This window comes from Pseudomyrmex gracilis, unplaced genomic scaffold (genome assembly GCF_002006095.1).
Source record: "Pseudomyrmex gracilis isolate BER0280 unplaced genomic scaffold, ASM200609v1 scaffold_131, whole genome shotgun sequence".
NCBI classification, from domain to species: domain Eukaryota; kingdom Metazoa; phylum Arthropoda; class Insecta; order Hymenoptera; family Formicidae; genus Pseudomyrmex; species Pseudomyrmex gracilis.
Genome location: NW_018020715.1, coordinates 2,403 through 12,884, shown reverse-complemented (window position 1 = coordinate 12,884; position 10,482 = coordinate 2,403). Strand labels below are relative to the sequence as shown.

General features: G+C 32.1%; 1 protein-coding gene across 2 annotated transcripts in view; it reads right to left on the bottom strand.

Moving 5' to 3' along the window:
- LOC109856697 (ras-related protein Rab6) overlaps positions 1 to 7,877 on the bottom strand; it is an 11,455-nt gene extending 3,578 nt beyond the window's left edge. Inside the window, exons 1-6 of one of the 2 annotated variants that reach the window (XM_020432260.1) lie at positions 7,513 to 7,876; positions 6,772 to 6,830; positions 4,693 to 4,852; positions 3,004 to 3,209; positions 2,816 to 2,882; positions 1,526 to 2,240 (exon numbers count right to left, since the gene is read on the bottom strand). In XM_020432260.1, the coding sequence (XP_020287849.1) occupies positions 2,173 to 2,240; positions 2,816 to 2,882; positions 3,004 to 3,209; positions 4,693 to 4,852; positions 6,772 to 6,830; positions 7,513 to 7,582 (630 nt within the window). In that variant the 5' untranslated portion in view covers positions 7,583 to 7,876 and the 3' untranslated portion in view covers positions 1,526 to 2,172. Of the gene's footprint in view, positions 1 to 1,525; positions 2,241 to 2,815; positions 2,883 to 3,003; positions 3,210 to 4,692; positions 4,853 to 6,771; positions 6,831 to 7,512 lie in introns of those variants that run through there. The other variant, XM_020432259.1, reaches the window with a different exon arrangement.
- Between the last annotated feature and the right edge of the window lie 2,605 nt (positions 7,878 to 10,482).

The following is a 10,482-nucleotide window of genomic DNA, read 5'->3' as shown; positions in this document are numbered from 1 at the left end:
TTAGGGCCGTAGTGCGGTAGTGACACTTTTCCGGACATGGGTCCCTATACTCAAATGTTTTCTACTGTTGCACTGAATAACCCCTAGAAGTTTGATCCCATAGTTCTGAAACACCCTGTATATGGAATCAATATATAAAAAAATTAGTTTTGTGTAAGTTTTTTTTTTATATGCTCAATATTTTTTTTTTTTTTTTTAGATTTTTACATAAATCAATCAGAACATTCATAATAGAAAAATCGTCAACAAAAGAGATTAAAAATAGTTGAAAATTAAAAGTTTAAGTATCTACATTCCACAGTTCGTTTTGCTTACATATGTAGCTTTGGACAGACTTTTTGTTTTGTTTCTTTTTTAACGATGTTATAGTGTGTCAAGAACGCATAAATAATATTTCAGAAACAGGAATGCAATACCATGATTGACAAATAAGTCCAGAACTATATATATATATATGTATAAATTTGTCTATTTATGCTATGCTTAGAGTATTTTGTAAAAAAAAATATATAGTTAGCTGCTAATATTTTTAATTACTCACAGTTTTTGTGATAAAATTTCCCTCAAGTGTGTTTCTCCCGTTCTCTCTTTCCCGAAATTTTTCTCCTTCCTTTTTTTAATACGTCTTATACCGCGTGAATAATTTGTGTGACTCAGAGTCGAATCAGCAAGTATTAATATATGTCGAGTTTTTTGACTACAATTTTTCAACTACAGAGCTAGGTAGAGTAGCTCTGTTCAGTGTGTTATTACAAAAATTTTAGTTTAATTAATATATATATATCACGTGGACTGCACTTACGCAACGTACTTAGAATTCGCGAACTTGCACAGTAATCCAATTGATCGAAATATTGTACATGCAAAAATGCAGCTGTCGTTTTATTTATTGCAGAGAAAAAATATAAGAGTGAAACGTAAAACTAACAATATCTTCTAAAAAAACCAATTCTTGAAAACTGCAATAAATAACAACACGAATAACGTGATTTTTCTAGCATATCCGTATGATGTGAACTTGAGCAAGTCGATGTGTATGTATCATACATTTAATTGTATGCGTAAAAAAAATTAATGTACGATATTAAACAATTGACGGTACCAAGCGAAAGAAGCTTAAATAAACTTTGAAACATTAATGAATAAAAGCTCTATTAACCCTTTCTTTCTTTCGGAAAAAAATTTCTATGTAAATAAGATTTTAACTTCAAATGGAAAAAAAAAATAATACACAGTCCCCTATCTCTTCACGAAATAATAAATACAGCAACGTTAGAAAAGAGCTTTATAAATTTGATTAACACGTGATATATTATTATTTTAAGGTCGAAAAGGGTTAATAGCCCTTTCTGTGTCTACACATACGATTGGCTAACATACGAAAACACGTCATTGTGTAAAAGCAGTCTTAAGCTACTGTGTGTGTTGTGGAACTGTACTCTTTTTCTCTCGTTTCAATAAGAATCGTTGGTGTTCAGTGCACGTGGGTCTTCGCCGGTTGTTTTTTTTTTCTTTTTTTTTTTTCTTTTTTTTTTGTATTACCGCGAGAAGCACAGGCCGAATGCAAATATCAGTATCCTCTAACCTAAAGATATATTAACTTATACGTTAATTTAAGTCAGTGTCTTCTATCAACCAGGGCATCGAACGAAAGTAAAATTTATAAATGTTATGTCCGACTTGTTTCGAAGCAAACCGATGCAATAAATTAATTATCATTAATACATATTAATACACGTTAATATATATATATATATATAACATTTTTTTCTAAGACGATTTTTAAGAAAAAACTTTCCGATTTTTTATCGTGATAATAATATCTCGCAAATAATAGCAAATAATAAATATAGTAATATCGCCAATATTATTACACAATATAATAAATTATTAATTCTCTCACTAGCGGATATATGTGAAGTTGATGATCAAAATCAACGGGGTAGTACGAGAATTAACAATTCCAATTCGCATTTGCTAAAAAATCGAAAAAACTTTTCTTACAAAATTCTTCTCGAAAATCAAATATACATTTTTTTTTTTTTTTCCCGAAGAAGGTCTCCAAACCGCTCCTAAATCAATCTGACGGTTCAGATCTTATACTCGGAGCTTATCAAAGACCTCCTTTTTGATTTGATTCGATACCCTGCTACCGTACAGGCCGACGACGACTTAGCATGCACAACTGCTCTCCGAGGCTTTCAGTTCGATTGGCGTGTCCTTGAGCACTACCTCTTGCACTACGGATTAAAGAACGTATTAAGGAAAACACAAAGTATAACGCAAACAAACGGAAGATCCGGTTAGCTAGTCATCAAATAAATCCAAGTCTAGAAATCAAAGAATGAGAAATTAGATGCGTTTGGCACGACGATTCAACAAATATATACGAATAATGTAAAGAAATCAGAGAATGTTAATATTGAATATTAAATAAAGTTCGAATATATATCACTTGTGTGGAGATAATGTATTAAATAAAAAAACAAGCTAGAGATAGAGAAGTACGAAGAAAATGTTTCAATGCCAAATGCCCTGAAAAATAATAATACGTGAAAAATTAAAATTAAGACACTGAGAAAAGCAATTAAAATGCGGTGATTTGAAATCAAGAAAATCTCGAATCGAGGAAACGATGTGATTAATAAATTATGACGAAGAACTGACTGAATAATAATAAATCGTTCTCGAGGACGAGGTGTGATTGCGAGCGAGAATTATGTACACGTGAAATAAGAGAAATTTCGCTGCAAACACGTTCCTGCAAAAAGTGCCATGCAAATTGCATGCAGTAAGTATCTTACGCAAAGGATACTGTCTTCGGGTGGCTTGTTCTCGGTGGAGTCCATACCCGGCAGAGCCGCCGCTACTCTTCTAAACAGCTAAAATTAATAACAACGATAATAATTCCGCTCTTTCTCTCTCTCTCTCTTCCATTCGCTCTGGGAATTTCTTTCTCTATATCGGAGATGAGAAAAAAAAAACAACAATCAGAGCAATTACCTGCTTAACATTGTAGCCGGCCTTAGCACTAGTTTCGATAAACATCACATTTAGTTCCTTCGCCTTCCGCTCGCCTTCCTCCGTCGAAACTTGTCTCTTATCACTCAAATCTGTTTTATTTCCCACTAGCATAATTATCACATCACTTCCTCTTTCAGTCCGCACATCGTCTATCCACTTGGATGTTTGGTGAAACGAATTTGCGTCTGACACACACAAAAATTTACAACATTTTTCAGTTTTACAGTTTCATTCATCGGATTTAAACCCTACACTGAGAAAAAAAATACTATTAACTCAACTCAAAATGCGTTTAGTTGAGTTTCAGTTTGTTATCTGAAATACTTGGTTTTTTAATTCAAGCATATGGTAATAAAGATAACAAATTCGTATAAGTTGAATTAACAATAGTGGTAATGAACATTATTTAATTCACTAAACCATGAATTGTTTTGTCGAACATATAAGTTGTGATAATTTCAAATAAAAGATACTGTTAAAAAAGATGAAATAGGCAATTCTCATTTACTTTAATTGAATATAATCTGAATTTCTTTGTACTACACCGAAAAAATTGTATTCTTGTTTTGAGGATATCCCACTTACTTTAAGTATATTTTATACTAAAATAGGCGCCAAGAAGAGTTTCTTATTTTAAGAGGAAAATCCTCTAAATAGTAATATTGATAAGAACATATACTGATTAGAATATAAAAAGCCTCTATGGAAAAACATATATATATCTCACTATCGAAAAAGACTATATTCTTAAATAAAGAATATATTCTTAATTTCAGAAGAATATCATCTAAAATCTTGAAGAAGATTTTTTAAGTATAAAATCTTCTGCTTACAAGAATATAATTTTTTCGGTGTAAGTATTTCATTTAATCAAACTGCTTATTTTTATAAGCAGACAAAATATTGTGTTGTCCTATTGTGTGTTGTACATTCAAAGTTACCTGTATTTAAGCAAATTATAAATTTTGTTAAAACAACTAAATTGTCTTTCGGTATAATCTAATTATTATATCTATTGAAACATGATATCTTCTTACATTAATCAATATTTTATTGACAACCCGTGGACCCGCTGCATATAGTTGAATACTATTTTGTTATTTCACTAACTTTTTTTTCTCAGTGTAGTAACACCGTTTGCCAGTAGCCGATAATTTACACTATTTTTTGTTTGTTTGTTTTTTTTATATAAAAAAGATAGGACAATAATTAAATAAAAAGATTACGGCTCGAAGGAAATAAAAATATATAATGCGCTTATAATAAACCAGAAGAGCCAAAAGTTTATTTTATTTTATTTTATATTAAAATTTTTTGTAACAGAATATTGAAGATGATCCACATTAAAGATATCGCGAAACGTTTACTTGTTAAAAACTGCTTAAGTTTTTTAATCGACGTTCCATCTTCACCCTGGACTTTTGGCTCTTCTGGTTTTATTACGCGCATTATATAGAACAATAAATTCTCGCCCGAGATGTTATTCTTCTTCTTCTTAATGAAAGTTATTTTAGAGAACGTGTTATTTTTAGAAAGAAAATTATTTGCGACTAATGTTCTCTAATTGGAAGAAGAACTCGACACCTCTCGACGTGAAATCCTAGACTTCTGGCATACAGCTTCTTACGGGAATACCGTATATATATCCCTTATATAACGGATGCTTACTGGTAATGTCGTAAACAACGACGGCAACTGTGGAGTCTCTGATGTAACTGGGTATCAGAGAACGGAACCGTTCCTGCCCCGCCGTATCCCATAGCTGCAGTCTTACAGTTCTATCCTCAAGATACATAGTTTTGCTTAAGAAGTCTATACCTATCGTAGCCTGCAACACATCGGTCCAATTACGGCAAAGAAAATTATTTAACTTTTTTTATGACACAACGCGGCACAAGCGCACAGAGTTCATTTTCATTAAGCGGAAAAGGCAATTAAAAACGCATTCCATTAGACGCTAAAGGAACAATAAGAAAGAAATTTGCATAAAATGTGATGTAACATAATATAAAATGAATTTTTATAAATATGTTATGTAAATATATATAATTGAATTACATGAAGCTCCGTTTTGTTTTATCAATTATTTTCCGAAAGTAAATAAAAAATGTGAATACCGTAATGATAACAATATAATTGTTACACATGTTTGTGTGACTCGACAAAACGTTAATTCTCGATAATTGCTACGATTTTCTATTTCAGGCTAATTTTTCACGACACGTACATTAAATTTAAAAATAAAAATCGCTCTGCGATGTAACGCGATTGCAATAAATATAACGAGAGAAATGAATTATCGACGTTGTACAAATTTTTACTCAGTCTCGTCTCTTTCTATCTTGTCGATTAGAAAAAGTCGATAACTCGGTTTTCTACTGCCTCTGCTGCTAGCATTAGGTTTCGTCGTTCGCTAAATTGCATTCTCCCTTGCACTTTCTGTGCATTTGAAATATTCAAAACGCCGTTCAAAAACCGATAATACGTAAAAAAAAAAAAACGAGCAAAATACGAGAAAGTTCAAGTAGAAATTATGCGCAGATGTCACTTTAAACAATTTGATAAGAGAGAAAAATACGAGAAATGTACGAGGGAACGAACAATATTCAATAAAAAATTCAGAGAATATATTTCAATCGTTTCATTAATCAAAGCAATGTGTTTTTGACACAGAACGCTGAGCAAAGAAAGATTATGAGACAATAAAAACCAACCAGTTTTCAAGCGTACAACGCAAAGATAAAAAATTACGAGATAAAAATTGAAGAACACACACAGATGATACTTGTTGCAAATCACTTGTGCAGAGAAATTGAATAAATTAACAAAAGACGTTTACACACATACGTATAAAAATAAAATCAATCAGAGAAAACAGTAAGAACAAATATAAGAAAATGAGAAATAGTTAATTTATGTTGCACATAATTTGTGTATGATTTGAATAAATTAATCAACAGTATACACAGCGTATTAGTTCTCTAGTGTTCCTTTCTCTTGTTTCATTTCTTATTTAAGAAGAAACTGTGTCACCAGGTGAAGGCTTTTGGAAGTTACTGCACTGTGTGTGTGATGCACAGTTTATAGTCAAACACAATAGCCCTCATGCAGTATGTATTAGGTTTATCAGTATTGATAGAGGAGCAGATTTATTGTTGCAAGTCACGTAACAATAAATGACAGCACCAGCTCATCAATCAACAGAAAATATTTACTTGTTGCGAACAAACCTCTGTTTATTTTTAACTTAATACATTCTGAGCTTTTTTTTCTTTCGAATATATTAAATTTTACAACATTGCAAAACAATGTTATTTTATGGACATTGAAAACTTTAAAAGTTTAAACAATTTTACACTACTTGTTGCGAACAAACCTCTGTTTATTTTTAACAGAATACATTCTGAGCTTTTTTTTTCTTTTTTTACTTTCGAATATATTAAATTTTACAACATTGCAAAACAACGTTATTTTATGGACATTGAAAACTTTAAAAGTTTAAACAATCTTACAAACGCGTGTGTCTCATAGATAAAAATTCAACAACAAATATTTAAATATTTAAATACAGTGTGTTCACCTTAGGTTCATAAAGTATGTATAATATTTTACATATTACGTGCGCAATATGCGTAAAACAATAAATAAAATTAAACAAATTCAACTAACATTTGTAACATGCTGATCAACTGAATTTGTGATTAAACCAATAAATATTTTATCAATCGATATCAATCATTTACATACCTGGTACGTGTTATCGAAGCTGTCATACATAAACCGTGTAATAAGTGATGTTTTCCCAACTGTAATGTAAAATTACATGACATATAATTTTTATTTGTATTTCTGCGAACGTTCTTCGAAAGTTTAATTACTAATTTCATTTTATAATCGCGTATTTCTATTTCAAAATAATTCTTTAAAGACATCAATAATTTTTACGTTACTCTTTTACCCATAATCAACATCTGAATTACCTATTTTATTGTTACTGATGTAATAAAAAAAAAAAAAAAAGCAAAACGTACACGTCTCGTTTTTTTATTGCACGTTAAACCGGGAAAACGTGAGAAAATCAGATATTTTTACTGATTTTTCTGATTCCGAGTTGATTTTTATAATATTATTCGCCGAAAAAAAAAAAAAAAAGAGCACAGATCGCAAACACGAAATCAAGCGTGTTTGTTAAAAACGCCAAACGCGCGACTCGAACGAAAAGCATTTAAAACAACAGAGAGAGACGCCGTTGTGTCACTACAAACGGCGGCGGTGGGAAATATTGATCCATAACCTAGAAGGCGACCAGGCGACGTCGGGTAGGGTCGTCACCCCGATCAGACCTACGGAGCGGACCGGATCTCAATCTCTCCCCCGGTTTGTGGTTGGTGAGAAAATCGATCTAATCGTCGTTTCGCGGAAAAAAAACACTGACCGCACTTTTTTTTTTTGTCGTCGAGCACACCATTTTGGTTTATAAACACTCACCGCTCTGTTCGCCCAGAAAGACAAGCTTGAACTTCCGCAACGGGTTGCCGAAATCGCCCGAGGACGACATGTTTTTCTGTCTCGCCGCCTCACAAAAACGGACTCTCTCTTTCTCTTTCTTTGACACCGGCGGTTTCCGATTTAGAAGAACTTTACTTTTTGACAAACTTAATTAAATCGGATACGCGCGCTCAAAAATCACCCCGCCGAGTCATTTAAGCGATCAGCTGCGCGACGGCCGATTAAAAGCTCTCCCCGTTAGCACACACTTGAGCTATTCAGGGCCAGCACACAGCTTGACAGCTCGCGACGCTCGCTCGGATGCCACTCCTTGCTACGAGGCGGCCACGTTTAACTGGGAAGTGACGTTGCGACTTGAAAACTAAGTTGCGGAAAATGCCGGCGACCGGCGCCACCGGTTTCCGAAATGCGAACGAGAAACGTTGGAACTAACAGGCAAGAGTCGTGTCCGCGAACTTTTTCTTCATAATCGGTTCCATCTGGTTCTATTCCGTGCTGTGTCTACGAGACACGTGTATTACGCGTGCCGCATCGTGGCGCTCGGGAACTCGAATTCATAAAATGCGCCCGTGGCTACTCTCCGTACTATCGGGGAAAAGACTGAGAGCGGACTAGGTCCATAAGAGTTTCTGCGATAATAGCTTAACCGCCCGGTAAACTAGCGCGTGTCCACGGATGGTGCACATTGGAACTACCGAGCCATGTCCAAGAGCGACTGTCGGTACGTGCGATATGTCCAAACGTGGACATTTGTTCTATTCCGCGCTTTGTCGAAAGCGGGAAGTTCGATACTGTACAATATGTGCACAAATCCAAGTATCAAAATTTTTAATAAAAGAATATATCTCGGGACATTACTTGCTGCTATTATTAATATCAATTATTAGAAAAAATTACTAAATTCGCGCTTCTACAGGTGTGTAAGTACATTCGCGAGCGATAGATTTGATTTCTTTTGGAATTTAAAATGACCAGTCACATGATAAGACGATGAGAAACGAAACCAGAAAAGAATAAGAAAAAAACATTGCAACTTTCCACACATAACATAAATGTGATATACAAGAAAAGATGTGGTACTCAGGAAAAGAATATTATTTTAGCGAGCAGCATCAGAATTCATGGAGTGAACTCCCATGTAGGGTATCATCATTTGCTGCTCTTAGCTTTAAAACTTTTATTTTTATTTTATTTTTTTTAAAACACTACATATAAATACAAAATACACAAAAAACCATGTATATTATACAAAGGTGTTTTAACGGTATACAAATGTAATGTCTGAAAAGTTGCAATTCCAAGAAATATAGCTTTGCTTTTTAATTTACAACTCTTTATCAGTGTGCTTTCTATTTCCAAATTTCATTTTACAATTTTTTTATAAATTACAATAGAATACAATTCTATTACATATTCATTACATATAACATACAATATAATATAAATATAGTTATATATAATCCTACCTACCTACCTACCTATCTTAGACATCTGACATATCTTAAACGTTACTAGCCTTATTAATTAGGATTAAGGCTGCATAGCAGCCTTGATCCTAATTTTACATGATTTTGCTTTCTTCCTACTTATTCGGTCTAACATATTTCCTACCTACCCGGCCTAATTTGTTTTCTACAAAGCGGCTTGTAGATATGCATCCCTACCTATACAGATACCTATTTACCTATCACCTTGAGAAAGTTTTAAAATCTATCATCAAATATTTTACGCGAGGGGCAGTTGTTTTAAAATTAGAAAGTGTTATTTAAAATATATTTTTAGTTTTACGTCCGAGTTTTGTTTTAGATTTTATGATTGAAAAAAGAATATATCTATCCTTCAAAGCCCATCATGTATACTTCAAAGAGATAGATATATTTCTATTCTATAGTAGATAGAAAAAATATATATTTCAATGTATATATTTCAAATATATATTTTTGCAAAGATAAAATAGAAAAGAATAAAATTGTAGAGAATAGATATAAGGAATATACGTTTCCAAAAAAAGATTCTATATCGGTTCTTTAAGAGAAATTGATATAGAAGTATAAAAGAAAATAAGTCTCCAAAAAGAATTCTATATCGGTTCTTTAAGAGAAATTGATATAGAAATAAAAAAGTGGATGTAGAAAAAAGATATAAGTTTTCAAAAAAAGATTCTATATCAGTACTTTAAGAGAAATTGATATAGAAATATAAAAGTAAATGTAGAAAATGTAAATAAATATACATATATAAAAAAATAAAAAAAAGCACATATATAGAAATATTACAATATTGTTTTAAATCACACAATATACAAATATATGGAAATTTCATCAAAAAAGAATACATCGTCACTCCCTACGTATAATTACATAAGTGTCACATACCGGATTTTCAGTTTATTGCATAAGTGATACTTAGGAAGTCACGTTCTTTGTGGTCGCCAAATTTAAAAAAAATATTTCTAAGTAAAGTAAAAATGTGAAACCGAAAGATCCCTTAACTAGGAAAACTATATGAAGCTTTAAACTTTTAAACTGCTCTCCTCTAAAATTTGCGTTTTAAAGTTACGAGATTATACTGAGTGACGATATATTGAAAAATCAGTGCGACTACTACTCATGCAGAGAATAATTTATTCTTCTCAAAAATTTTCATGGTAGAGATATGAAACATAATCAATTATTTAATTCTAAATTATTATTTTTCCTTTATATATGCTCACATTCTATATCTAGGTATACAAAATATGATTGTATCTAATTAAACATCATCAGAAATAGGATATGTCCATATATAAAGGATATTTTTTTCCAGGCTATTTAAAGAGAATTTAAAGATAATATGTATAAAAAAGCAACTTTTGTAACAGTGAGGTGCTTTTTATGTGAGAAGAATAAATTATTTATAATAACGTACCGTTGCGCGTAGTCCATCGTCGTCCATCGCTGTATCTTCAAC